Source organism: Homarus americanus, unplaced genomic scaffold (assembly GCF_018991925.1).
Source record: "Homarus americanus isolate GMGI-L3 unplaced genomic scaffold, GMGI_Hamer_2.0 scaffold74, whole genome shotgun sequence".
NCBI classification, from domain to species: Eukaryota; Metazoa; Arthropoda; class Malacostraca; order Decapoda; family Nephropidae; genus Homarus; species Homarus americanus.
The window spans coordinates 5,260,594-5,288,249 of NW_024716951.1; the positions used below are offsets into that span (position 1 = coordinate 5,260,594).

The window sequence follows — 27,656 nt, forward strand, 5'->3', positions numbered from 1 at the left end:
TGACTGTCATACCTAACTGCTGCTAAATGAAAAGCAATGCCTGTAACTGTACATAAAGTTAAGTGGACTCCTCTCATCAAATGTAACAGTATAACAGCTAGTGTAAAACTGCAGGAGTACTAAAATAGATTATTTGAATTCCCCGTTTTCGCTTCCTCAAGGATGTTGTGATGGGAGGAGCCTATCTGACGTACCCCACCCATATTGGAACCAACTAATTTCACAGAAAACGAATTAATAATGAGAAGAAATATTACCAGTGCGCAATTATCTATCACGTGACCGAAAAACAAGTAAAAAGTACAGTGTGGTATGTTTCCCAGATTACTGTCCAGCTTGTATGAACTGACGTTTCGTAACAATGTTCGTACTGTGGTTATTTTGGTTTATAATATCATAATATTGCAATTATTGGGTAGCATAACTTCGGCGTTACAGCGTTATAATTATTACCAATAACCACTAAATGAAATCAATAAATATTTAAACCCAAATCAAAGCGTTATAAGGCAGCTAGCTACCAAGGTTACGAGGTGTCGTTGTCCTACTTAAATGTATTATCAAAGTGTTCACGTGGCTTAATATGACGTAAAACTTATTTTAAAACACTGAAAAGCAATGCTCAATAGCGCTTAGGGATTCATAATATATTTTAAACTAATAGATTTTTTTTATTTTACTTGGCTGTACAACCGCTGTTGTACTAGAACACAATATTTATTCTTAAATATTTGATAACATGCCAAGCAACCAGCGGGGCCCAGAGAGATTTTACATCAGTTTTTAACTTATATTGCCTGTCTTGTGAACTTCACTGGTGTATCCGCCAGTTCTTAGTGTAAAATGTTTACTGCCGGAAATTAATAGATATACTGTACAGCTTAAATATGAAGAGGAAATACTATACATACAGTATCTCGCAGTCATGACGTATTATATGTTATCGTACTTTGTTCAAGTGCTTATTTATATTATTAGAGGGTTAAATGTAGGCGATACAGTGATTTGGACCCACTAAAAAAAAGAGTGGATGGTACTCTTTCCCCATCCAGCAAATGAACTTGACACAAAGGAGAACCTGACTGGTCCCGCGAGACGACAAAGGTCAGGTTCACGGTCACACTGGATTTTAGGCAGATGATCTCATACATACTTGACCTAACCAGGGGGTGTGGTTTCGGGAATAAAGAGGTGAGAACAAGTGAAAAATGGGTTAATGGGATATAGGTGGTGTAGAACTTTAGATTTGTAGGCAAATGTAAGTTAGAAGGCATGTAGACTGTCAGGGGCCATGACTAATTCCTTAATTCCTCAGCGTTGGAAGTTATAGCTATGGCAGATGATGCCAAATGACAGAGGAAACAAACTTTTTAAGAGCATAAACATTTGTACGTGTAATAAATAAGATAATATACTTGATTTGAATGATTTCAATAAAGTACAGTAAACAAGCATTACGTCGAGTCATATGAGTGCCTCGAAAATGGCCCTCGGAGAGACTTTAATTTCACTCTAGTAATGACCTCGCTAATGCGATCGTCGATACATCTAGGTCGGCCAGCCAACAATTTACTCAGAAATTCAAGCGAATACGAGAAGGTCACTACTTAATCCTCACACAGTCTTGAGGTTCATGACACTACGTTTAGAATTATTGCTGGTGTAATGTCTTTATCGATATATTCACAGTTACGCTGACTTAACGTTTTCATACTTTTACTTTTTTTTACTTTTATCCTCTTCGCCACTGATCGGCTTGTTAGCCGCTTGGGCGATCGGTCACGTCTCTTTTCCTTTATATTCTTCACCAAAAGGTCGGCTCGCTAGCCGCCCGGGCGATCGGTCACATCTCTGTCACGCACTGTTGGCAAATACTGGGCATGCACCGGCTCCTGAATGTATCTGAACCCGCTCCAGTGTTGGTCAAGTCTTCTCTTGAAAGAGCTCACACTCGGTGCCGTCACAACACTCTCTGGTAGATTGTTCCAAGAGTTTACAACCCTCACTCCGAAAAAGTTTGCCCTCACGGTTTTCTGGACTTGCGGCTTCTTCAATCTTGAGCTGTGACCCCTTGTGGGGCGAGCGTCCGCCAGCTCCAAGTAAGGACACTCAACTGAGTAGTGCCCCCTGAGATGCTTATAAACCTCAACTAGGTCCCCCCTTGCCCGTCTGTAGTATAAGCTAGGCAAGTTCAGGCGCTCCAATCTCTCAGGGTAGCTGAGATGCCGAAGTGCAGGCACCAGTTTGGTGGCCCTCCTTTGAACATTTTCAACCAACTGACAGTCCCTAGCATATCTCGGGGACCAGATGGGGTGACAGTACTCCAGATGGGGAAGCACTTCACTCCTGAAGATCGTCACGAGGGACGGACCGTCTAGATATCTGAACGACCTTCTTATAAGACCCAATAATTTATTTGCCTGATTTACCTTCTTCTCACAATGGCCCGAGAACTTCGGCTCATTGTCAACATACACACCTAGGTCCTTCTCACACACAGTCTCAACTAGTACATTTTCTTCATCCCGTTGGGACATATGGTACGCCTCCTTACCGTTGGTACGCCCCAGGTGCATCCTCTTACACTTCGTGACATTGAATCTCAGCAGCCATTCCTTCGACCATTCCTGGAGCCCACAGAGGTCCTTCTGCAGCTCTTCACAGTCCGCTTGGTTCTTAATTTCCCGAAATAACTTGGCGTCATCGGCAAACATTTGTATGGAGGAGTGTACAACGTCAGGCATATCATTTATGAAACAAACAAACAACAGCGGGCCCAATACACTACCCTGCGGTACCCCACTTGTTACAGGTACAGATGACGATTTCGTGCCATTAATCACCACACATTGCTTGCGGTCATGTAGAAAGTCTTCTATCCACGCTAGGACATTTCCCCGAATTCCGTACCCTTCCAGTTTGATTTTCAGCCTTTCGTGGGGTACACTGTCGAAAGCCTTGGCAAAATCTAGGTAAATATTGTCGATATTACCACCCCGTTCTAGAATATGGGTCCAAATATCCAATACCTTGAGCAATTGTGTCAAGCAAGAGCGCCCCGGCATAAAACCGTGTTGGCAATCTTTTACAAGGTTGTTTCGTAGTAGATGTTCCATCGCTGCATCTCTGATAATACTCTCAAGTACTTTACATATTATGCTGGTCAGGCTCACCGGTCTATAGTTGTTCGTGGAGTGCCTATCGCCCTTCTTGAAGATAGGACTCACATAAGCCACTTTCCATTCACTGGGGACCATTTGTTCATCCAGGCATTTACAAAACAGAATCTTCAGGGGCTCTGCAAGCTCGTTGCACAGCTCCCTTAGCACTCTAGGATGCACCATGTCAGGTCCAGGACTCTTATGGACCTTTAGCCTGGACAGTTTATTTCTAATACCCTCTTCTGTGAACACAATGTGGGTCAGTGCTGTGTCGAACCGTCTGTCCTCAAACGCAGGAAGGTTAGTTGCATCCTCTCTTGTGAACACTGAGGAAAAGAAGCTGTTCAATGCCTCAGCTTTATCCTGGTCAGAATCTGCGTAACTACCATCTTCAAGCCTCAGGTCTGATACTCCTACTCGCGTTTTCAATTTCGACTTTGCATAGCGGTAAAACGCCTTTGGGTTTGACTTGACCTCGCGTGCAACCAGCCTCTGGAACTCCTTTTCAGCCCTCCTACACTCTGCCTTTGCTTGGTTTCTGGCTCTTGCATACATCCTCCTGTCTTGCTCATCGTTTGACCCAACCCACGTCTTGAATTTCTGGGTTTTCTTCTTAATTTTGTCGACCGCCGCATGGTTCATGTGTAGGGATCCCCTCGTATTCCTAGAAGCACTGGGTTTGGTCTTGGGTATATATTTATCGATCAAATGGGTCATTTTACTAGTTATGATATTCAGCGTAGTGTCTGCGTTCTTGTACCTTAATAAGTCAGGCCAGTTGATACCCCTCATCTCTTCCCTCATCCCATTGTAATTTCCCTTGTAATATTTGCACCTTGGCCTGGCCTTATCTTGAACTAGGTAACAGTTAAATCTGAATGACAACACTGTATGGTGACTGGTGCCAACTGGGGCAAGGTGTTCCAGTTTGGCCACCATACCCTCCTCGTTTGTTATGATGAGGTCAAGTGGCTTGGGTGTTTGCTCCCCTCTGTAATGTGTCGGGTCTCTCACATGTTGGAACAGAAAATTATCTCTCAGAGTTTCTACAAAAAGAGTAGCAGGATTATTCAAGTCATTCGGGGTTGACTCGTTTCTCCAGTCGATGTCGCCATAGTTAAAGTCCCCCATGATAAGGAGGTGGCTGGGGTTGAGCATCGCCGCATTGTTTATTAAGGTTCTTAAGTTCCTTTGATTTAGTGGGCCACAGTTCGGGGATCTGTAGATACACCCGACGATAAGTAAGTCCCCTCCCTTTAATTTAATTTTACACCACTTGGACTCTTCAAAAACATCCTCTCCCTGTACCCTCGCCTGGCTGGCTCTAAGGTCTTGCCTAGCGTAGATAACCACACCCCTCCTGCAGGATTCTTGAGTTAGGTTCGTAAATGAGTCATATCCAGCAATACTGAACTCACATTCCTCTGGGTCGATTCTCCTGTTCTTGTACAACAGTTCTACAACTCCTACAATATCTGGTTGGTGTACTCTTAGTAGTGTTTCAAACTCCTCCCTCTTATCAAGGAACGTGTCAGTATTAGTGTACATGACATTCAAGCCAGAATTTGTTCTCGGTAACGTCTCTGCTCTTAGTAATAAACCCGCTCCACCCACATTCTCAGAAGCTGCAGCATTTGCTAAGTACACTGTATTTTGCAGGGTGTGGTTAAAAATGTCATTGTTTACACGGCGCTCGTTCCCTCCTGTCCGGTAGGCTGAGCTGGTGCCGCCTCCCGGGTGGGGGGTTGAGTGTACAGGCGACGTTAATGTTATGTTTATGGAGAGAAAAATCACAAGTGTCATACCAATTGTGAGTCTTTTAAGGTGTTGACCTATATTATATGCAGTCATTCAGATGGACCGGGAAGTTATAACATTACATTTGGAATTAGAGTTGATAATGACATCTAACACAAGTACAGTAACTCTAAAACAGTGTCGTGTAGCGCTTGAACCTCTGGGCTGATCCACGGGTTAAGTGTGTAATGAGTAAAGAAAATTATATACACGGAAGCAGAGTTAATTATTCGCATTTAAGGAGGCGTTTAAATTTGTATTGGAATGTGGATGGTTAAGTTAGCTTATTTTAGGAGTGAAAAATTAAATAAACCTGATTTTTAAAATTGCGATGCAACATGTATGCCAAAATTTGATATTCCCAGTCTGCGCCATTCTTTTTTGAAACTGCGTAGGATTACATAAAAAGAGGATAATTCAGACTTTTTTTCTCAAATGTATGCCAGGATAAAATAAAATTTAATTTTAAAAGCGTTTACCAAATTACTGCAGGTCTGTGGTCCATAATATTAAAAGTGTTTGTCTTTTGCAAAGTGGACGTATTCAGTCAATGTAAATTTGATGTTACATATGCTTAAGTAATCCACTTAGCTGGATCCTTATACGTCACTTACGGGGATAATTTAACTTAAGAACCTCTGACAAAGAAGGAGTGGACCCTGGATGGTTCAAACACAAAAGGGAAAGTTGACTTTGACCTTGAGCTGCTCCCTCACAGGCTGGGTACAGACCCTCAGAGGTTCCTACGATTAATAATCCTTGTAACTTGAAGATATAAGAATGCAATAACTGGTTACTTAAGCTAAAGCATATAAATAACTTCACAATTTTTACTGCGACTCGTCCATGTTAACATACAGTATACGTTCACTTAGCAACAATAAAAAACGCATTGAACCTTCACCGAGATTCTGGTGGTAAGTGAACATATCTTGTTAGCGTAGAGTCTCAGTGTAATGTTGATGTTGATGTTATTATTGAACGTTATTTTTGTGCTTTCAACATAATTCAACTACTTAGCCACATCCTTGTATATTCAATAACGAGGAATATTTGTCATACGAACCTTTGAGGATGTTAACTACCTTGAGGGGGATTGTGTGGGGTTTGTTCCCAGGACCTACAGCCAGATTCTCATTTAAACGATAACGTTAGGAAAACTGGATGATGGGTCTAACTCAGCCATCTATAATTCACCTTAGCGTAGAAGACGTCACATAGTTTATAAAATTACAATACAATATGGCGTTCCAACTTGTGACCATCCAGTATAACAACATGTTCCCACAAGATGAACGACCTCCTGCACACAGTTGAGAATGTTCAGAAGGCGACGCTCCCCGGGCTGAAGGACTGAGGAAGGTGAGGATACCATCAAAAATATACGGCAGGATACTTGATGAGATGATGGAGACCCTCAACATGATACACGAGAAATGTCATGAAGAGGCTGACCACACAACAGCACAAACACCAGAGGTCATTGTCATAAGCTGTTCAACACACGGCCACACACAAAGCTGAGGCTAAACAACTTCTCCCTGCGGATTGTGGACGTGTGGAATACCTAACTTGACTAGGAAGTTACGTCTTTAAACATGTCGACTTTCTAGAAAAGATTGGACAAGCATCAGGAAGGTCAAGATTTAGTCAATACGTGTTTTAGTGTGTAGCTATCCTGAGTGTTGTTTAATTCACATATTCAGAAATGTTTTTGCGTCTGTTCGAGGATAAATAATACCGGATCAGCTGAGAAAAAAATGTCTTAAGTGTACTGCAGGACGTCATTAGTATAATTGGTTGTTGTTACCATTTTATTGTATATTGTAAATCATCTTCCTACAGCAACACCTTCTGATTATCCTCCTGCCAGGGTGTTTGTGATGCTCGCTGCTGGGAGCTGTAAGTTGAGGTGTCGGGCGGGCGGTGATGGTCACATTACCTGGGTCAAGTTGCCAGATGTGAGGAGGGACAGTGAGGGATTACACACGCCTCACTCTTCCCTCGATACTCGCCCAAGCTGACGTTGTGTGCACCTGTGGTTGATAAGTGAGGGAGAGGAATATTGTAGAATACCCTCTCTCACTTTCTCCAACCCACCCATAATTACCAAATATTTTCATATGAGCAATACTGATGATATGAACATTAACCTTACTTCTGGTTTATATAAATGAGTTCTTCCTTAAATAAAGTTTCAGTAGCCTAAGTCTTGCGTCACAACCGTTTGACCGCATGTGACCGCTGAGATTTTCACTATACCGTGTAATAACCTCTCCCTGTATCTGCGTCAGGACTTCACATCCGGTAAATTTCTATATATCGACATGTGCATTGTCTCACTCCTACTGTACGTGCACCCTATATATTATGTGTGATTAATCTATAACACGTTTATATTTTTGTGTTTTTATAAGTGATTACCTGCATATGTGTATGTTTGTATATATGTTTGGAAATGTATACTAAATGTGTGTGTATTCTATCGTCAGCAGGACCTTGTATTAAACCAGTGCAGGTGGATGAAGGTTTCCTCACACACTGTACAACACTTCCCCTGATCTAGTGTTGATATTTTTATACTGTGTGTGTGTTTTGCCATCACAATAAGTTTTACGCATTTTTCTTTCTTCGTCAGTCACAGAGTATCAGGGTAAGGGAAAATAGCCTTTCCACTGCGATGTTGCACAGATAATTATTTAAGTTTACGTTAGAAAATGGATAACGAAAGAGAACGGAAGGGCAAACTAAACTAAGCTGATAGGGATGATCGTCTGTATGTCCCGGTGTTATGCTTTTACTTTTACTTTACTTTTTTCCTCTTCACCACTGATCGGCTTGTTAGCCGCTTGGGCGATCGGTCACGTCTCTGTCACGCACTGTTGGCAAGTACTGGGCATGCACCGGCTCCTGAATGTACTGTAAAATAAATAAATAACTTTTTTCCTACCTATTGTTAAAGTAACCTAAGTCAATATAAGTTGTTGGAGTTAATACAAGCAGCGCGACCTAACCAAACTTTGTTCGCCATTTGAAACCTGTACAAATTTTCAAAAGTCCGGCTGTAGTATACTGGTTCGTTGTTATTAATATTTGTGGACAACAGGTACGGGCTGACTGAACAACATCACAACAGCGAAAAATATCATACGAGCATAAATTTTATATTTATTTAATTTCGTATCAAAGAAAACGTGGATTTTTTTATCGTATAGAAATCTTAAAGTAAACGACATCCTCTTTGTAATAAATGTAGTACTAATGTTATCTGAGTATTTATATTAATGGGAATATATTTATGTCTATAGCTACTAAATCCACATTATTTGTATTAAATGATTTAACTTGACGTGTTACTTATGGGAGAATTAGTTCATTGATGAATACCCTTTTTTTCAGATTATTTTGGAGATAAAACTATATAAATTATTAACTAACGTAACCTTTATCAGATAACCCTAACTGACCTAACCTACCCAGACCTCACATACAGCACCTGCTTCTCTAAACTCAGAACAAAAATTACCGTATTAATCCCTGACCGAATCAAACACGGCTTCCCTTGACATACGCTTGATATCCCCCCAAGCGGACGCCCATACTGTGTTGTGGGTGGTGAGCGAGTAAAGAGTCAAGGCCAAGGTCACATACATGGAGAATGGCATCTGAAATCCGATGTGTGGTTCAAATCTGACTACTGGATGTCAGCTGAAAATCTAACTACAAAAACATTTAAAAATCCCAGCCTCATTTAGGGAGTTTAAGTATATATTAATGTAGAGTATATTGTGGGATATGGGATGTTGGTTCCCACTCAGGACGGGATGGAGAAAGGAAACTCACAATGTGCTCTCTGTATACATGTATTGGATGTACAATGCAGCTTGGTGCTGGGAAGGCAGCATGGTTACAAGCGTGATGTAGAGAGCTGGTTGGTGAGGGTGCTCAGAGGAGGACAGCTTGTGGGGCGCCATGCTCTCCAGCGGGAGCGAGGGCCGCCAGGCAGCGGCGGAGGGGGTGGTGTTGCTTGTTGGTTGGTGTAGGTCGAAAGAGGGTGGTCACCACGAGGTCAGGTCTTTTATAGCGGAGGTCGGCGTCGGTAGATAGTTGATCCCTGTTCGTGGGCGGCGCTGGTTGACCCAGACCACGAGGCATACACTGGGGAATTCGCGGGGTCGGCTACCCAGCGACAAACAGCGTTTGTAGGGGAGAAATCCACTACAATATCTTAGATTTAAGTAATGCATGCCTACCACAATAGTCACACCCTTTAGTTTGATGTTTTCGTTCACCTGTTTCTCTATTTCTCTGTTAATCTGTAATCTATGTCCAGTATGTAACGAATTACAACGAAAAACAACTAGTTATTGTGATATAATATTTGCCAACGATTTACTGGTACAGGTACACATGTGAGCTTAGATAATGTTATATAACATACGCTTTTTACATCTCATTAGCTGTGTTTACTATGAATCTTGAGTGCTTGTTTGTTACTTAACTCGGTATATTGATTGTTGAAACACCGAGGAGAGTTTAAAGGGTGAGGTTGAGTAGAGTGCAAAATAGAATCCGCTGTGTTGAGACTACAGGTAGGTGGATAAAACTCAAGAGAATATTCACGTCTGATAACTCCATAATGAATAAAAAAAACCCGCATATAATATATATATATATATATATATATATATATATATATATATATATAAAACAGATCTGAAGTAATAATATTCATTCGAGTACTTGTAACCTCATTCACAAGGTAATGTATACCGTACGATACTATGCTTGGCGGGTGTTGGCATCAATGGTACAATACGAAAACAGCACTGCCAGGCAACAGAGTCAACGTGGTCGTACGAGCGCTGAGAAGTACGCAGAACGTCAGGCTTATCTTACACCACAAACACCATCAACCACCCACTGACAACTAAGGCAAGTCGACTTCAGTGATCATTTATTTACCCTATCATTAAATAATGATACTTACTGTGTATTATCTTTCTTAGTTAAACATTTCCTAGAGTTGATAATCTATGTTGCCGTCATACCGGATTTTGTTGGGTTTCGTTAACGTTACGGACTGAGGAGCATTGTGCATGGAGGAAAATCAGCCCATACCGACGGTGTTTGATACAAGCAGTGACGCACTGGTTAAGATGCCAGTTTGTCGCTATATTGTGCCCATAAGGAATTTCAAGCCGGGTTAGGTAGCAAGTAATGATGTGTATGTGCGCTGGGAGTGTGTGTGTGTGTACAGGTGGAACCGTGGAGGGTTTGTGCATGCTTGTGAGAGTTGTGTGGAAGATGTGTTTATGTGAAGGTGTGTGTGTGTGTAATATAATTATTACTTTCGTTATGAGAATTAAGCACACAATCTGGTGGTGTCTCACTTAACCTCTTCACACCTTCACCTTACAAGAATCTGACAGTAGGAAATAAACATGTGAGGGCAAGGGTATTTTTTTTATAAACATTTACGATAAAACACAAGGGATAGCTGTAGGATTATGACGGGGTTACAGCTTGAAGAAGAGATAAGGCATTGAAGATAGGGATGAGCAGGAAGCACAAAAAATTAGAAATATGTATGATTCAATAACAGTAATCAAGACAAGTAAGGCCACACAAGTGATGCAGTTCTCAGATACAGTGTAGAGGACACGTGATCTGAGAGTACTCACAAGGGGCAAAGTCGACATGATGACAAAAAGCCAGATAATTCATGTACAATCTTGTGACATTAAGTGAATTATATTAGTATTGGCAATATATTTTAATAAGTAATTCAGATATACAATATTTTATTATTATTATTATTATTATTATTATTATTATTATTATTATTGGTGCTACTATAGCGTGTGGTCTACAAATATATATTCAATCTAACCCAACCTAACTTAACCTTGTAAATGACTACCTGACTTTAAAGTTGAGGAGCTGAAGGCAGACGGATGCAGTGCCGGACATGATACCAAATTGTTCCGCATTCATATTGTGTGCGCGCGTACATACACACATTACAAGAGCAATTTTTTTAAATCAAGATGTGCTTTATCTAACAAGAATATATTACAATGCACAAAGAATGTTTTCACGTTACGTACTGCAAATGTTTAAGAAGAAAACGAGGTCGGGGGGAAGGGAGCTGTATAAAAAAAAGTCTTAATACCCTTTGTATATGGCTTCAATATTCCCCTGAAATAGTAAAAAAAAAAAAAGTATATATATATATGCTGATATTGGTGGAGCAGTATAGGCCCCCTGCTCTAGACTTGATCCTCACCGCAACTACTGGGCATATACTGGCTCTAGATGTTCTAGAATGCACTTGAACATGCGCCAGTGTTGATCAAGCCTGGCGCTCGCTATTTTACTGATAAAATAAATGATAATGACAATATATGTACACAATCAACTCAAAATTAAGGCTTGGAAACGAAAAGGTCCCTCCCCCCTTAAAAATCCTGGTGATGGACTTGACAAGTGAAATAATGACAAGAATTTGTACCTTAGGATAAGTCAATCTTACAAACCTAATGCATTTAATGGCGGGTTAGAAGTAATAATGATTTTAACTATGATATTATTTTATTTTCAAATTTGGTATAGTCGAATGTGTTATCCGCACGATAACGTAAAGGAAGATGAAACTGCGGACTTTTACGGCGATAATAGTCCTATTCTTTGAAATTGCTGAAAAGATATGCTGCTCAGCGGTGTAAACAGTAACTGATGTAAGTCAGCTGGTGCCCTGCAGACTACAGACCTGAAGCTAACCTGGTCACGGTGACGGCTGGGGTGAAATAGTGCCAGTCATTGCCTTTCACGACCACTTAGGGATGTCCTACCAAGACCCGACTCGTTGTTTGCTATATGCTCATGCCTACATTCTTTATATAACATTTTGAACCAATGTGAACAACTTTTATACAATAAGCATCTATATATCAATCAATCCTGGCTCGTATTTCCAAAGGTCTGTATGATAAATTCTCCCTCAAAATAGATATCTGAGAACGCATGTAACTGGTTCTTACAGGCAAAGATATATAGAGCTGCATTCTCAAGTCTGTAAAATTCTCCTCCCGCCCTCCTAATAGCTGGGGAAGGGCGTGACGAGGGTAGGGAAATATAAAGGAGAGAAAAGGTCAAATAGACAAAATAAATATAAATAAGAAAGTGAAACATTGTACTGCATAAAAAGAAAGAGACAGAGAGAGAATGAACAAAATAACAGAAAGATAAGCAGACGTTATTCTGGTAAAGGACCATTGGTATCCATCCACACTTTGCATATCATAATTAATCAGTCACGCGTTCATTGCTTTGGAGTGCGACTTGACTAGTGAGTGTGTTGGATTAGTTTTTCTCTCTCTTATCTCCGGATTTTTTTTCTTCGTTTTCAATTGCCGAGACAATTATTCATAGCACCACTGTCTGGGGTTTATTTTTAGCCCTATCGTGATGTTTGAGTGTTGGTAATCTGAGTTGGGGGTTTTCCTACATCCCTCCATTTTTTCTACTCTCTCTCTCTCTCTCTCTCTCTCTCTCTCTCTCTCTCTCTCTCTCTCTCTCCTATTTCCTTATTTTTACTTCTTCCTTCTTTTTTCTCCTCCCTATCCCTTCGTCATTATTCTCCCCCTTCTCTCTCTCTCTCTCTCTCTCTCTCTCTCTCAGAAGCGTCAATTAACTTTACCTTGAAGTTACTTGCTGTCTCGTGGATCTGCTGGCGACAGAGAGAGAGAGGGAAGGGGGGGGGTGGGGTTCAGGGTTCAGGAAGTGTTGAATTAGCTCGTAAGTACATATTGCTTTCAATCGGTAGTTTAATAAATCTCAATGCTATGGGAACTTTTTATATAATTGTGAATGTAGTCTGCATGTTTAAGTTTTATGGGGTATGTATGAAATTTTCTCAACAGGTGGACGAAAATATAGAATGAAAACACCACAAAATATTTCTTCACTGACTTGAGACGCGCTTAAAGCTTGTGGTCCAATGAGGTGAGAGCGCGGGTCCTAGACGATAAATCAGCTTTTATTTCTTAATAGTATGAAAAATAGAAATATAACCATCCTCTCTGTTGTGTGAATTGTAAGTGAAGGTCTGATGTTTCTGACCCAGGGGAAGAGTCGTTATGTTAAACAATTCGTCACAACGGTATGGTCGTTATCTTGCCTCACTCTCAAAGTCGTATATATAACAGTATCTGAGTAGAAAACAAGTATATACTGTCAGTCTTTTGTTTGGTGGCGAGCCTCTGCGTGTCTGCGAAAATTCAATCAATTTGGACCAAAAATAAGTAAAAGAAGAAGCTATGAATTCTAAGAGAAGCACGCCCTGGTGACGCCATTGACACGGGTGGAAAATTACCAAATAGTTACACTGAGGTTTAATTATATCAACAGGGCCCTTTTAAACCAACTATATATATCCTGTACTTAACTTTACTATAAACCCTGTAACTTAAACCTCCTCCTTCTGCTCCTTCTTTTTCTACTCCCCCTCCACCCCTCCTCTTCCTCCTCCTTACAGAAGATACCTCACACAGAAGTAGATTTCTCATAATATCTTCAGATTCATTGTGATGAGGTCCACCCCGCCCCCCACCCCCCTCCCCCCTCCCCACCTCATTGCACTGCATATGAAAATCATGGGTTTTTCAACCAGTCACGTCAAAGTGTAAGGCTGTTGACGTTAAAATCTTATTACTGTGCCTCAACAACTAAGGTCTTTAAAACTTTGGTTGTAAAATACTGTTTTTTGGTGTGTTTTTTTTTTACTGTAAAACAATTTAAACTTTAGATTTGTATTGATGATACATAATATGAAAACTTTTGGAAGGCAAGAATCAATCAAATAGTCTTTTGAGATGGAGGGAGCATTGTCTCACCTGTAAGTAATCAACATAGACAAATTTACCTGTCTTTTCCCCCTTTTTGGACACGCCTCTGCATACAGCTCATATTGAAATTTTGGTACAGTAATTCTCTCCCTCCCTCCTTTGGTAACTGAGATTTATGCATTTCCTTACAGTCGAGTCTTGTGATTACATCTTTTCAATGTTGTTTAAGGAGCCCGTTTCTTGTAGCGTAACTTAAGAATTTAAGTACTGTCGTTAGGTGCATGCAATCCTGTACCCGATTAGAGGGCATTTTATACACGAGCAATTAAGAATCGTTGATATGTTTGTTATCCGAGAAGTGTGAGTATAAAAGGAGTGGCTTGTTAGATATTGTTCAGTAAGCCTCAAGGCGTCGTAGTTGACAGTTTTCAGACACCTTTATCTTCATGCCAACAGTTCCTTCAACCACACTTAACCATGCAGTAGGTGTTGACAACTTTCCTTAACCACCTTCAACCATGCAGGTGTTGACACAAAGAAAGGATAGTTGTATTTCACATTTTCAGAACTGTATTGATGTGTATAATTACAAAATAAGAAGAGACATATTTTGAAATTCATGTTACACTGTAATTTTACCCTTATCAATGCTGCTTATCTTATCTTGGCAGTTTTATCTATGATTTAGTAAGTAACATTCAATCTTCAGCATTGTTATATTAGTGCAGTGTTGTGTTGTAAGGTGTCTCCACTGTATGCTTTTTACTGATGTCATTCACGGACAATCTTATATACATTCAGCATAATAAACACAGTGGCCTCTCTCTCTCTCTCTCTCCCTGTCTCTGGCTGTTATACTCTGATTATTATATTCATGCTGAGTTGTTCATGTCCCTCCCGCCCACTCGTACATCCACCAAGACAATTCAAAAGATGGATTTTGTAACAAATTTAGTAAATGGTTATATATCACAATTAACCTGCAGCTGGGTTTGATATCGTTTTTTTGGTGTCAGTATTGTACAGAGGTTCTAGTCCCTGGAGGTCTGTTGTGGGGAGGTGAAGGAGAATTTATTTATTTTTTGTTCTGTAATTTCGTGTTATTAGTTACCAGGTGCTACAATGTGTCAGGTCAATATATATCAAGTGATGGTCCAGTACAACATATTCTTAAAAATTCCCACATTAATGTCTTTCTCGTAAATTGGGTTAAAAACTTGTGTCTAATTGCAGTAGCCTATTCTGAGAACACTACCAACGTCATATTATTCCTCTTTTTTTGTATCGTATCAGTATTTATGGCGAAAATTTTAGCTTAACCTCTGAGAATCCACACGCCAACAGAGGCAAGTGGACCTCCCTCAATCACTGGTTGGCCTTGGTACACCCTGCATAAGATCCACCTCCCAACAGATTCGTACCTTGGCTTTTATCACTTAACTGGTGATGTAAGGACGTGTGTAACTCGGCCATATTGCTGCGACCTAAATGTAGCATCCAATAATAACATCAACAGTGCATTACTCTAGATGTTACAGTAACTCATTCACTTGTTCCCAGATAAAAATAATTCAATACAGGTATATGATTTGTTTTAAGAATTGTAATACAAAGCTAGTCTCTTTCACACTAGTAACTTACAAGATTAAGAGTTAAGTCTTACAATTGACATGACAGTATCTACACCACCATGTTGCTTGCTGTTGAGTTTGTTTCAACGATATGAAGTAAAAAAAAATCACGTTTCAGAAAATTAAGATGAATAAGAGAATATATTTCATTAAAGCAGAAAGCACTGACCCGCCCCCCCCCCCTTGCCTTTTATTTTTCACTGAACAAAGAGGTCGGGTTTTGTATCTAAATCAAGAACGTAATTGAACGTGGGTAAAACTTAAGACTACCTGTATTGTCATGTCAGATTTGGGATGTTTTTTCTTGTATCTCTCAACAATTCTGTCCCTCTTATAACTTGTACAGTAGTCTATTATCAGTTAACTTTGTGATGATAGAAATAGTCAAACCAATTAAGTGAACATTTATATTTCAGGCTCAAGATGGTAGCCACCTCCCCTCTGGAACTGCCCACACTGACAGTGTCCGACCCTGTTCGACGCAAGAAGGTAGGTTTTGGTGAAGCAGTGACCCGCCCTTAGGTGATGGTTGTGGCGAGCAGTAGGAGGCGGTGTGTGTGTTTGACATTTGCTGAAGTTTTATCAAAATATTTATTGAATCCTCGTCATAATGAAGCCTTACAATGGAGTATCTGTTTTACCTTAGTTGAATTAATGTCCCCAGACAGTGATTGATAGATGAAATTTTAAAACATTCCTTCTACATATTCAGGACTTATTGTACTATACAGTATTTAAAGTAATGAAGAACTTATTCAGTTATATTGCAAGTATTGGAAACTTTGATATGTTTGACTTGAAATTTTAAAGAGTTTTTGACTGGACTGATATAATATATGAAAAAGTGTTAATTAAAATGATTTCTTCAGATATTGGAACGTCTCTCGCCCCTGATATTGACCCCAGGACAACAGCAGAAGATACATGATATTTTCCTGGACGAGATGCGTCTTGGTCTTGCTGCTAAACCAGAGAAGGAATCATCTCTCCTGATGGCGAACACTTTTATTCCTGAACTACCAGATGGCACAGGTAGGTAACTGTTCAGTGCAAAGGACACTTATTTACTGTACACATTCCCCTGCTGTTGCAGTGTTCACAGAGACCATGATGTAGACATGGATTCCAATATATGAGTAAGTTTTAGATGTGTAACTTTCTATAAAAGATCCTTTAAAACACAAACATTTAATGATCTTTCTTGAACATCCTTTCTGGAAATAACCAGACCAGGCCTTGAATAATAGTAATAATAATAATAATATTTAATAATGTTTACTATTGGTTTGGCACGTATATAGAATATGCCGGCATATACGTAGTCAGCATGTACTACTGTATTGTAAATCATTTTAGATGATTGACAATAATCGTTATGGAAATATAAATATACTAATAGTGTCATAAAAAAAGGTGTAATATGGTTTTATTATTAAATTTCAAGGGTTCAATATCGGGTTTGGTATATGACGCAATTATGACAAATGACATCATCACAAGCTTCTCAGGCGTTGCTCTATCATATATATCAGTTTATATATAAATAAACAGAATTAATCCTTATTAGGTGGGATATAAAGAAGGTAAAAATTATCCAGTGTTATTACTGTAATGTAATGTTACAGAGAATGGTGAATACCTGGCTCTGGATCTAGGTGGCACTCACTTCCGGGTGATATACGCCCACATGAAGAATGGAAAATTTGATGAAGAGGTGAGTTACAATTCCTACACATAACAGACACCTTTATTAAAGTAAACGAAAAAATATTAATTGTGCGTAATTTAAGCATACTACCTGCAGTTTTCAGATAAGTTCTGTAATCAAATAATATCTCATGTGAACATGTCAAATATCATGCTATAAACTTCTTCCTAGATCGTGGACTACTACCATGTCCCCTCTGAGAAACGTCTTGGGCCAGGCGAGGAACTATTTGACTTCCTGGCTGAGTGTATTGCCAATTTCATCCAGAAGCGACAGCTTGGAGGTCGTAATTTTCAGCTAGGTATGATACTTAGCACTGCCTCCACCTCTCACTGTGATATACTGTTGTAATGTATAATACTGTACTGCAATACAATATTTTTCTCTTGTGGTTTTCTACTAATTTGCTATATGGCTTTGTATCTTGTCTTTGTAATACACTGCATGTATAGTGGATTGAACATATGGCAAATGAAGTTTGCTGTGTGATGTACAGTACTGTATGTGTAACAAAAACAGTTCAATACTTTTACTTGGTTTGATTGTCCTCTTCTCAAGTTAACCTTTTCTTCAGAAGGTAATGTTCTCTCCTAAACATTACAGCTTCTCCTTAATTTAGTGTCCATTATTGAGTAAACATAATGTCCTCTTCTGAACATGATATCTTGTTATGATCATAATGTGCTCACAAACCAATAGGTTAAGTGTTGCTTTTTTTTTCCAGGTTTTACCTTCTCTTTTCCAATGATACAGAAGAGCCTTGATGTAGGCATCCTGGTTTCTTGGACTAAGTCATTCAACTGTCCTGGGGTTGTTGGTGAGGATGCTGTCCGGATGCTCAATGATGCCATCAAAAGACAAGGAGGCTTAGATATAACAGTTACAGCCATTCTCAATGACACCACAGGTGAGGTAATCTGGGTCTGAATGTTGTGTTTTTTCTCCGTTTTTATACTGTACACATGGAGTTTTACAGAGTACAGGACAGGTACTTTGATTTACAGTGTAGCCCTTTTGTCTCTCCATTAAACTACTCTGTAACTGTCCTTAATTTTAAAGTTCCTGGGCTGTGAGTATATTATGCTACTGTAGGTGGAGTTGCTTTTCTCTGCAGTAATACCTGTAACAACTTTAATATAATTATTTCTGGTCTTAATATCTTTTATTATGCCATTTAGAAGGACTGCTTAAAACATGACAGGACATGAATTATGATAAATGCTGTTACTCTTATAAAATTAATGATCATGACACAATATCGGTGGGTGAGTAAAATGCATTGCTCCCTCCACTAGGAACTTTGGTCATGGGAGCATACCTGGATAAGCGATGTGCTATGGGTATGATCCTAGGGACTGGATGCAATGGCTGCTACATAGAAAAAGTGGAGCGTATTGAAAAGTGGCTTGGAAAACACAAAGAATCTGAGGTTAGTGAATATTACTTACTGTATCTGCAAGACCATATTCTGACTTTTGGTGACATTAGACTCCATATTGACCAAGAAGGACCATAAGATCAGTGTACTCATGCATAAAAGTACTGATTATGACCATGGCGAACTTATCCATCATTGTATTTGGTAGTCCACCGATACGAACTGGGTGAAATTTTAAATTTACAGTATTTTATTTACCTAATGACTTATTTTTTAATTTCATTCACTGTATTTTGTCATTCTATTTCTTTTCTCTTAAATCAAATGATTTTAGATATACAGGTACCTGCACTGTGTAAGGACTTAGGCTGTGATATAGTGGGATTTTAAACATTGTTCAGTAAGTACTGCATGCACATAACTGTGTTCCAGCTTATGTACAAATCCTACTTTAGAATGTCCTCAGGAAAGGAACCCATTCGTAACCCGGGGACCCCCTGTACTTTATATTGAATGTGATATGTAATTTTAGCAAAAGTCTTTATTCTCTTGAAAACTTCTTGAAGATGAGAAAGGTTTTTAAATTCTTGTACTGTACTCTACTCAGAATACTCATGCCTACTAATACCATATACTGTACTGTACTATACATATCTTGTGGCTCTAAGCTCTGGCATCTCTTACTCAAATGGATTACAGTATTTTTACTTTTTTACTTTTATCCTCTTTACCACTGATCAGCTCAATAGCCACTTGGGCGGTCGTTCACGTCTGTTATGCATTGTTGGCAAGTACTGGGCAGGCACTGCCTCCTGAATGTATCTGAACCTTCTCCAGTGCTTATCAAGGCTTAGTCTAGAATTGAAAGAGCTCACACTCGGTGCCATCACAACACTCTCTGGCAGATTGTTCCAAGAGTTCACAATTATCACTCCAAAAAAAGTTTGCCCTCACAGTTTTCTGGACTTGCAGCTTCTTCAACCTTGAGCTGTGACCCCTTGTGGGGTATATGGTACAAGTAAAAGAGTACGCTATTTTCTATTGATGTTACCTGAAATCGTGCACATTTGTACCACAAGGACCGTACAGTGCATCAGCACCATTATCAATCATTGGGTTATAAGGCATTGGATAATTTTTATTTTTCATCCATTTGAATATTCAGCTATGAATTATTTTATGCAAATACTCCTAAGTCTTATTTTCAGGTTAATATTCTTATTTGTACAGTATATAATTTTGTTACATGTGAATTTGGAAGTTGCAAAGTGCATCACCACAGTACAGTACTGTGTCTCTACAGGTCATCATAGACATAGAGTGGGGATCATTTGGAGATAATGGGGTCCTGGATTTCATCAGGACTCAGTGGGACGACGCTGTTGATAACCAGTCACTTCTTGTCCACTCATACACGTAAGAGAACACTTTAAATCCATTTATGAAATTAAATTAAATGTTAGGTATTGTTACAGCATATTTACATTAATCTTTAGATTATTGGTTGAACAATATTTACATATTTTCAGTTTATAGTACTGTAACAACATTTGTTAAAGAAAATACTGTACTGTAATTAATGGATTCAGTCATATTCTTTTATCCATGCCCTCATATTTTTTAGTTCTAGCCTTATACTTGTACTATATTTTGACAATACTGTACCAAGATAACCAGACATCTTCATATGCAGTATAATTTTTCTAGGCTCAGGCTGACCTCAAACTTGAGAATGTATAAACCTTATACAGTACAGGGGTATACCAGTATAGGTGTACCTGTATGTTGCAATTTATAATCTGAGTACAAATAATTGGCACCTACCCATAGCTAAGCCTACATCTAATAATTGAAAAGATTATACGTACTGTACATGATTACATATCAGAGTTTACTACCTATACTGCATCATACATTAGACAAGAAGAGTTTGCCTCCCATATTCGTAAAAGGAACTATTTTATGATTAAGTGTTGTTTTCACATCAGGTTTGAGAAATACTTTGCTGGCAAGTATTTAGGAGACCTGTTCCGGGAGGTGCTGCTGACACTTGCCAAGGAAGGACTTTTTTGCAGTGGAGGTATTGATATTCTCAACACCCACGGGGCCATCACTGCCACAAACGTTTCCAACATTGAGAGGTAGGTCACTGTGAGAGGTTGCTTGCTCTTAAAGGTAGGCCACAGTGAGAGATAGGCTACTGTGAGAGGTTGGCCACTGTGAAAGGTTGGCTACTGTGAAGGTAGGCTGTGAGACATAGGCTGCTGTGAGAGGTAAGCTGCTGTGAGAGGTAGGCTGCTATGAGAGGTAGGGTGCTATAAGAGGTAGACTGATGGGAGTTGTCTTTTATGGTTGGAATTTGTAGTGTTAGGAAATTTAATTTTATTACTTATTGCAAAAAGTTGTTGTAGAGTATCAGGTGCCTCAACTGTCCTTACATAACAAGTTACGACAATGCACCTGTCTTTCCTTCAGTATCTCCACAACAACTAAATTGTCAGCAGAATTACACAAAAGTTATCCAGTGTAGGACATTTTATAGGCTTAGTTTATTTACATTCTTACCTGCCTGATAAAGTTGGCAAGTTTTTCTTTTTAACTAGTGATATTTTTTAGCCACCAATAGTTACAGTATGCTGTATAGTATTTTGTATGGTAATCTAGATATATGCAGCCTCAAATATTAAATTTTGGTCAGGAATATAAAATTTTATTATTTTTGTAAAACTTGGTGTAAATGATGAAGTGATGTACTGTACAGTAGTTTTTAGGTGCATTTTTATTTATCCTTAGTTAAGTACATTACCATTTTTGTGATACAGTACTGTACTGTCACTACATGGGAATTACTGTACCTGTACTGTATCACTAAATCTTTAATTGTATTTTTACCTGATGAAACTTGCACTACAGTACAGTATTGTATGTAATCTTTAGTTAACTCACTATACAGTACAGTGTTTATAGCTCCTGGTAAATTTTCTATATTTATGCATTTAAATTTAAGTTATGCATCTTGTAGTTTTTCATCACAATAATACATACAGTAATGTAATTTTATCATTCCATCAGTGACAGCTTCAAAGGTGTGACAGATGAGACAAAGGCGGTATTTGACAACCTGAACCTGATTTATGATGATGATGATCTTCACATTGCCCTGTATGTTGCAGGCATTTTATCCTACAGAGGAGTCCTACTAGTCTCCTTGTGTAAGTCCACTTAGCTTTGAGGTGTTCCTACAGAGGCATCCTTCTTTTACCCTTTAATAAGTCCTCCATTGATTAGATGTACAGTACTGTATATTGTATAGTCGATCAAAAACTATACTTACAAAATTTTGTTAGACAATATGACACAGCAGACGAAGAATTTTGACAGTCATACCGAGAAAACAAGTTGTAATATTTATTCTGAAATTTACTGACTCCCAAGTACTGTACAGATAGCCTTTTGAACGATAGTACATACCCACATACAGGTGTATACATATCTTTATTGTGGGTGAAATCATAGCAAAATTGAGGTTTTGTGTGAGGCAGTTTAGAACCTAACCTCCCATAATTGCCTTCTTCTTAAGGGGAATTAGCTCTCAGGTTCTGAACAAGCACTCTTATGGTCCTTCACCCCCTAACCTGTTTGTTAACCAGGGTGTTCCTGTACTGTATATTATACTTGATCTTGAATTGTTAATTAGATGCAGCATTAATGATTTATTAATCGAAGCAAATGTATATATCATCAGCTTAAGTCTTTTTTATTTAGAGGTATTTTTACCCAAATTTACATTCGATTTCTAAAATTTAAGAATAATTGACTTGCATCATACACACAGTAAGTGGTATTCTGCTGGAGAGGATGAAGCATGACCACTGCACCATTGCCATTGATGGATCCCTGTTCCAACATCACCCGAGGTTTCGTCCACTCATGGAAAAGTTCATCTCAGACACTGCCCCGGGTAGATCTGTAAGTTATATTCACTTACCTGTATTGCCTTATGGAAGGGTTTTGATATCTCTGTAAGGTAAAATTGTGTTCTGTTAAGGGCTGATGCTTTAGATGATGCTGTGTGTTTGTGTGTGTTGTGATGAGTTCATTGAATGTACTGTATGTACAGTATATATCAATGAGGTGAGGTGAGGTGTTGATGGTAGAGTGAGAATACATTTGGGTTAGGGACTGCTTGAGTTGATAGTGTTGTATGAGTGTGTGTGTGTATGTGTTGTAGAGGAATATTTAAAGTGAAGAAATTTGACACACAGTGTTGTACATAAGGTAAATGCTAATGAAACCTATTAATGGAAACTTCTAATATTAACACATACAAAGGAAACTAAATGGCCTTTCGTCTTTCTTGGGCAGTTTGATCTCCGGTTGGCACATGACGGGTCTGGGAAAGGTGCTGCCCTGACTGCCTCCATCGCTGAGAGACTTAAAAAGAGGTCATCAAGGTAACCCTACTGATATGTAAGTGAGAGTTACTATAATGCAGGTCATCAAGGTGATCTCTTTAATAATTATCTGAGTTTTACTATGGTAGAAGTCATCAAGTTAACCTCACTAACCAATGTCTGAGAGTTGTTGTCACACGACAATTTCATATTTGTCAACACAGCATCTTGTTATGTGTATTTTCTTGTTATGACTGGTCCTAGTGGTTCCCAGTCCCAATGCCTTGGTTAGGTTGGGGCTAATTTAGACAGCTCTTTAAGATGCAGCTTTTCATGTGGTGACTAAATAAATGAAGATTTCTGTATTTCAAGTAGTGCTTTAAAAACTTGGATATTTAGGAATTATATTATTTTCCAAATAAATTTGATATTATTTTTAATTAATTATTTTCTATTCCACCCTTTTTTTTAACAGTGCAGGTCCATCTGCCAAAGTGAAAATTTAAACACCTGAGTCAGTTTACAGCCACTAGATTTAGACCCCTATAAAGGCACCTAGAGTGGAAATAGTGTACCTCCATTATGGGGTCACTGCTTAGTAGAATTGCATCACAATCAAGACATTGCTTGTAAGAAGGTCAGAAGGCAATTGTTGTCAGTGGCCAGGTCAGCTATGCAGTGATTGGTCAGGTGAGGTTTGGCCATCTACAGGAAGCTGTAGCTGGCTGGTTTATTGATGATAAAAGTGATGAGAAGGCATATTCATTCATCAAAATAATAATACTTCAACTTCATATCTTAAGTGAAACAGGTGCAATTACAGACACAGGTACATGTACATGTATATACAGAAATATCATAATAATGACCACACAAACATAAAATGGAAAATGGAGTACAATTGACCAGCACACAAAATGTAGTTAATTAGTTGACTACAGAGGGTGCAATCCAGTTGTTTTTCTTCTTCAACACACAGTCCTACCAGTATTTATTTACAATACATACTGTATATCCATAAAGGAAAAGCCTTAACATATTACTTTTATCCTATACTGTACCTGTACTGTATTTGATTTCAAGTAAAAAAACAAAACAAAAACAGCTAGATGCATTCACACATCTTTACTTACAAGAAATGTCCAACATGCAGTCTTATGGGAACCCAGGTCATGATTTGTCCATTGAGATTATAAGCTTACATGGGCATCCACCTGAAGAGTGGGGGGCAATGCAGGTCATTTGCCACTTATGGAAAATGATGAACCTACAGTATTTCTTTGTTTATTCATTTGCTATATGTACAGTACAGTACAGTATATGAATTTACAAGTTTTTTAATCAATTCACAATGTCACACTATTTATTAGATTTAATTTTTGATGCTACTAAAAGTTGCCAAGTTTTTCTGGATTTACTGTACATATAATCTCTAAACTATACTGTAGATATCTTGCCAAAATTTTTTTATCTCCATCTAGGTTTTGCCTTCTATTTTAGCATTTGATCCAAACCTAAATTGATTTTAAGGCTTATCAGTGATATGATTTCTTTTCAAAATACAGTACTGCACATGGAAGATAGAGAGCTGCCATCAGGTAATCACAGCTAATCCCCATAAGTGTGGAAAATTGCCATAAAATGGTGATGATAATACACAGAAATGGCAGGGCCTGACCCAGGGAGGGGGGGAGGGGGCACAGTTAGACCATCTTTGTACTTCAGAACCTTTTTCCTCCATTTTGAGGCATTCGTCAATAAAGTTGATATAAGAGAGAGCCCCAGAAAAGCATCTTGTTGAACTGGCAAGAAATGAGTTTCAAGTTCACAGAGCAAATGGGCAATAAAAGGAATTGTGATGGTGTGACTGAAATATTCTTTGGGGAAACTATTGGCATGCTAGATCTATTACTTTTACTTTTATCCTCTTCACCACTGATCGGCTCGTTAGCCGCTTGGGCAATCGGTCACATCTGTACTGTACTGTACAGGTTGTACCTTTCTAGTCCGGCAACCTCGGGACCTGACCAGTGCCGGACCATGGAAATTCACCCTCGAAACACCCTACATAAAGCGTAAAAACATAAGATAGGAAATAAATAAATAAGAATACTATTTTATTAACCTTTAATGCTACCATAATTCTGCTTCCAAATTGAAGTGATGGTACTGTGACTCAAATTACATTTGAGTTACATCAGCAACCTGGGACTTGGTCAGAATTTACGTGATGCCATATGGCAGCAGGGTCTACCATTAGACAACACATTATGCTTCCAATATCTTCCCAGGCAGTAGTACCTCCCTGTTTGGTAGCTGCCTATCTACCTACTACCTATTGGGCAAACTAAAATCGTTCCGGACCACAGAATGCCGGACTAGAGAGGTACAACCTTTATGTGTACAGTGGTCCTTCGGTTAACGAGCACAATCCGTTCTAGAAGGTTGCTCGTTAACCGAAACCATTGTTTCAATGGGTTTTTGGGTAATTGGTTTCAGCTCACCGAAAATTGCCTAAATTCAACAAAAAAGGTAGAAAAGTACACTTACTTTGAGGTGTGTATGTCGAAGGCTCCTGGATGATGATGATGGGAATTAGAATGGGGGTGGAGGAGAAGGGAGAAGAGAAGGCATTGGGGTGGAAGAGAAGTCACCCCATGGTTTCATTTCACCCATAAAATTTTAGTTCTCTTGGTACAATTCAAGATTATTTTCTTTAAATCAACACTGCACTGCATTATATATTGTCAATATGTAAAATAAATTTCAAAATGACCAATAATTTGCTTGCAAAAACAGAAAAAAAGCATTTAGTTGAAGAGAGAGTCAAGCAAGATGTTACCTCCACTGAAAAGATACAAAGACAGTAAATTATGCAAATTATACTTTACTGTCTATTGTAGTGGACGTCTCCCCTACAAACTGCGTATCGCATTCCAATGTGCCGCCTTCCCTAGCAACCAACCAGATGTTACCGTATCTTAGCAACGAAACTATTCACCGGCGACTTCTCGGGTTTTCCCAACATGACTCATAGCGGCTGCTGCTGCGTTTATAAGCTCTGTCTCGCCATTGAGATTCATTCTGACCATTCTTCTTGAACAAGCAACACCTCCTCCTCCGCCGCTGCCTGGCGACCCTCGCCTCTCCTCCGCCTGCCTGGCGGTCCTCGCTCCCGCCAGCGAGCATGTCCTTCTCTGAGCTTCCTCACCAACCAACTCTCATTCTGCCCATTTTCCTGAACAAGCAACATCTCCTCCGTCAAGCTCCACGCTGTTAACATTTCATTCAACCAGGAGGCCAGCAACAGGCAACATCTTCTCTAACGAAGCTCCTGCACATCTACCTCCTTCAACAAGCTACTCACCGCACATCTCTACCAAGCAGCCCCTCACCACACAGCACCTCCAGCACCAGACTGTCTATCATATAACTTATATATTATACAAGAAAACCACATTAGAGTTTCCTTCCATCCAGAGTGCTAGACAACTTTAATATCTCGATACCCCTACAATGGTGACTCCCGGAGATTAGCACTCACACAGGATGGAGGAGACACTGATCACGCTCCCAGTCTTCAAGCAGACACCAGCTCCTCTTCCTGCCTCACGCACCACATTCTGACGACCCCAGCACACCCGTCCTGCCTCAGACGCCGACCCCGGCCCAGCAATACCTGCCATGAGGGAAGCACACAATATCCATCGCCTCCACACCTCCTCTTTTCTCCCTCAGGTACTCCCTGCTAATGTCCTGCACCCTGCTGCTGTCGTGGACCCAGCTGCTGTCACGAGCCCTAACCCGCTTCTGCTGACCCAGCCCCTGCTCCTGATCCAGGCCCACACACACCCCAGCAGGCGCATCTGACGACCCTGTACCTGTCGTGAGGGAAGCACAACATCCATCGCCTCCACACACCCTTTTTCTCCCTTCTCCCACAGATAGTGTGTATCTAGACAGTTGTATTTCAGCGATCGGCTCATCACGCCATCGCCGTTGTCTCACATGAGGCATGCACCGCCCGGTCTGCCTCACATGTGCTAAGCAACTCTACAATCAACAAGTCTCCTACACCGCCTGGAGGGGAGGGGGAGTATTGTAGTGGACGTCTCCCCTACAACTGCCTAACTGCGTAGCCACGCCACCACCTGTTACCGTCTTCCCTAGCAACCAAGCGTATCCGCATTCCAATGCCCGCCGTATCTTAGCAACGGAACTAGTCACCGGCTACTTCTCGGGTTTTCCCACCATGACTCATAGCCGCTGCTGGGTGTATATAAGCTCTGTCTCTCCATTGAGATTCATTCTGACCATTCTTCTTGAACAAGCAACACCTCCTCCTCCGCCGCTGCCTGGCTGCCCCTCGCTCTCCTCGCCTGCCTGGCGGTCCTCGCTCCCGCCAGCGAGCATGTCCTTCCTCTGAGCTTCCTCACCAACCAACTCTCATTCTGCCCATTTTCCTGAACAAGCAACATCTCCTCCAGCAAGCTCCACGCTGTTAACATTTCATTCAACCAGGAGGCCAGCAACAGGCAACATCTTCTCTAACGAAGCTCCTGCACATCTACCTCCTTCAACAAGCTACTCACCGCACGTCTCTACTAAGCAGCCCCTCACCACACAGCACCTCCAGCACCAGACTGTCTATCATATAACTTATATATATTATACAAGAAGACCACATTAGAGTTTCCTTCCATCCTGAGTGCTAGACAACTTTAATATCTCGATACCC

General features: G+C 39.8%; 1 protein-coding gene across 3 annotated transcripts; it reads left to right on the forward strand.

The window, feature by feature from the left end:
• Positions 1-229: 229 nt before the first annotated feature.
• On the forward strand, positions 230-23,358 carry LOC121858699 (hexokinase-1-like). 3 transcript variants are annotated; one of them, XM_042355287.1, is made up of 12 exons: positions 230-310; positions 15,855-15,927; positions 16,308-16,470; positions 17,064-17,152; positions 17,318-17,447; positions 17,871-18,053; positions 18,442-18,575; positions 19,828-19,940; positions 20,513-20,665; positions 21,597-21,736; positions 22,360-22,493; positions 22,890-23,358. In XM_042355287.1, the coding sequence occupies exons 2-12, from the start codon at positions 15,862-15,864 to the stop codon at positions 22,980-22,982; spliced, it is 1,398 nt and encodes a 465-aa protein (XP_042211221.1). In that variant the 5' UTR covers positions 230-310; positions 15,855-15,861; the 3' UTR covers positions 22,983-23,358. The 3 variants fall into 3 exon arrangements, with proteins under 3 accessions (XP_042211221.1, XP_042211220.1, XP_042211219.1); XM_042355286.1 differs by lacking the exon at positions 230-310 and adding an exon at positions 9,761-9,893; XM_042355285.1 differs by lacking the exon at positions 230-310 and adding an exon at positions 14,197-14,289.
• Positions 23,359-27,656: the final 4,298 nt, after the last annotated feature.

What these genes read in the sequence shown, in the direction of transcription:
- LOC121858699 (XM_042355285.1), top strand. An exon ending in AACGTTTCCAACATTGAGAG is followed by an intron (nt 20,666 to 21,596) that starts GTAGGTCACTGT and finishes TCATTCCATCAG; the next exon opens with TGACAGCTTCAAAGGTGTGA. An exon ending in AGTCCTACTAGTCTCCTTGT is followed by an intron (nt 21,737 to 22,359) that starts GTAAGTCCACTT and finishes TCATACACACAG; the next exon opens with TAAGTGGTATTCTGCTGGAG.